A 2,320-nucleotide genomic window follows, 5' to 3' on the forward strand; every position below is an offset into this window, starting at 1 on the left:
AAGTTCAGTTGAGATTCCTTCATTGCAAGCATATACCTAGTATAAAGTCCAGCGTCTTATTGTCCAGATAAGTTCAGTGGCCTCTTGGGGAGACCCTCTCTGGTCCGAAGGTAGAGCTAACAGAGTAAAGTTCCGGTCAGTTAAAACACAAATTTATGTAGTAAAGAGAATACTGAAATGTTATAGAAATGAAAGGTGGAAAGCAGTCCATACACTGTAAAAACTACACATGGAATTAAAAGATGTTTAGCACATAGACTAACACCTCATGCATTTCTTTCTCCATAAAATTTCACATCTCTTTTATTCCTGGAACGATGATTACACTATATTTGGGGGAAAAAAATCAGGAAAAACACTGTGTGTCACCAGCGAAAAACAAACAATGCAATGCAATTATCTTTCCTTTGCAGTAGAAACAGAAGAATTAGGCATTAAAAAATATAAAACTAGACAGTGAACAGACTAAGCAAGCTCTGCTCTTTATTCTGATACATTCATGTCAGTATCTGACCTTGAGCCTGAGACATGAGTCACTGACACCGCTCAGACCCAACACTGTGGGTTCTACCATTATTTATGGAGCAAGAGTCTTTTCAGAGCCCTCTTCATGTCTGTGTTCCTCAGGCTGTAGATGAAGGGGTTCAGCATGGGGGTGACCACTGTGTACATCACCGAGGCTGCTGCAGTTGAGGCTGAACTTGGGGCAGCACTGGCACTGAGGTACACACCTATTATTGTGCCATAAAATAGGGAGATGGCAGAGAGGTGAGAGGCACAGGTGGAAAAGGCTTTATGCTTTCCCTGAGCTGACGAGATGGCATGGATGGAGGAAACGACCTTAGAGTAAGAGTACAGGATTCCAGACAGGGGACCCCCTGCCACCAGCACAGCTGCAAGATACATCATGAGGTCATTGAGAAAGGTGTCAGAACAGGCTCTGTGGACCACCTGATTCAACTCACAGAAGAAGTGGGGGATTTCCACGTGTGTGCAGAAGCTCAGCCTCAACACCAGTAAGCTGTGCACCAGTGAATCTAAGGCAGCTAAGACCCAGCACACCAGAACGAGCTGCACACAGAGCCGGGGGGTCATGATGGCTGGGTAGTTCAGGGGGTGACAGATGGCCACAAGCCGATCATATGCCATTACAGTCAAGAGTAAATCATCCAACCCCACAAACCATATAAAAAAGAACATCTGTGTGATGCAGCCTGCATAGCTGATGACTTGGCTCTGTGTCTGGATGTTCACCAGCATCTTGGGGACGGTGGTGGAGGTGAAGCAGACATCCACCAAGGACAGGTTGGCGAGGAAGAAGTACATGGGCGTGTGGAGGTGTGGGTCAGAGAGGATGGCCAGGATGATGAGCAGGTTCCCAGTGACAGTGACCAGGTACATGGAGAGGAACAGCCCGAAGATGAGAGGCTGCAGTGCTGGATCCTCTGAGAATCCCATGAGAAAGAATTCTGAAAGCTGAGTTTGGTTTCTCATTTTCATGTGGTGCAGATCACTACCAAGAAGAAGTAATTGCAACTGAATCATATTTATGCAAAATAGACATAACCAACAGAGAAGTAGTCACAAATTCATGTTCCAGTTCAGAATGTAGGTCCTGTGTTTCAAATGGCTTAGTTCCTTCTGGTCCCACACAGAGGATCACTGACTAAGAATTCCTTGCCACCCTCAGTCTTTTCCTAAATCATCAGAAACTTCTCACATTGCCTGTGATGTGCTTTGATCACTTGAAAAATACCCATTTATCAGTGTTTGCAAATTCACCATGGAATGTCCAATTGCATATATAAAATAGAAAGCAGGGGATGAAGCAGTGTATAATATGGATTTTCAACCATCTTAGTAATGAGATTCAATCCTTTTTATAAAGTGAAGTGCAGTTAATTGGTGTCATTGGAGGCAGACGAGCTTTGACTTTAGTAAATGACTCAATCATGTTAAGCAAAGAGGAATCACAAAGAATGTCAAATGATAAGAACAACTCATCTTGGACAACTCATATATACAGCTGAATTATTAAGAATCTGCTTCACAAGATATGACTAGCTCACCCTCTTGATTACTTGGCTTACCAGAAATGACAGCTTCCTAACATCACCTAGCATCAGGAAAAAATATTAAAATGCATTTTGCTATCCCAGGATAAGGTATTTTTTGAAGTATGGTTTCCACTGAATGCTTATTGCTTTTCTACTATTGTGAAGACAAGTATAAGTTGAATGAGTGTAAGTTGCTCACCATTCATACAGAAAACCAGAATTTGTTCATCATTATGTGTATCATCACTTTTGGAAATAAATAA

The 2,320-nt window shown here is 42.5% G+C and overlaps 1 protein-coding gene across 1 annotated transcript; it reads right to left on the reverse strand.

Annotated features, from left to right (window-relative positions):
* Nucleotides 1–573: 573 nt before the first annotated feature.
* On the reverse strand, nucleotides 574–1,500 carry LOC121162866 (olfactory receptor 7A10-like). The gene has a single exon (XM_040990101.1). The coding sequence runs from the start codon at nucleotides 1,498–1,500 to the stop codon at nucleotides 574–576; it is 927 nt and encodes a 308-aa protein (XP_040846035.1).
* Between the last annotated feature and the right edge of the window lie 820 nt (nucleotides 1,501–2,320).

This window comes from Ochotona curzoniae, unplaced genomic scaffold (genome assembly GCF_017591425.1).
Source record: "Ochotona curzoniae isolate NIBS_2020 unplaced genomic scaffold, NIBS_Ocur_1.0 contig_584, whole genome shotgun sequence".
Classification (NCBI taxonomy): Eukaryota; Metazoa; Chordata; class Mammalia; order Lagomorpha; family Ochotonidae; genus Ochotona; species Ochotona curzoniae.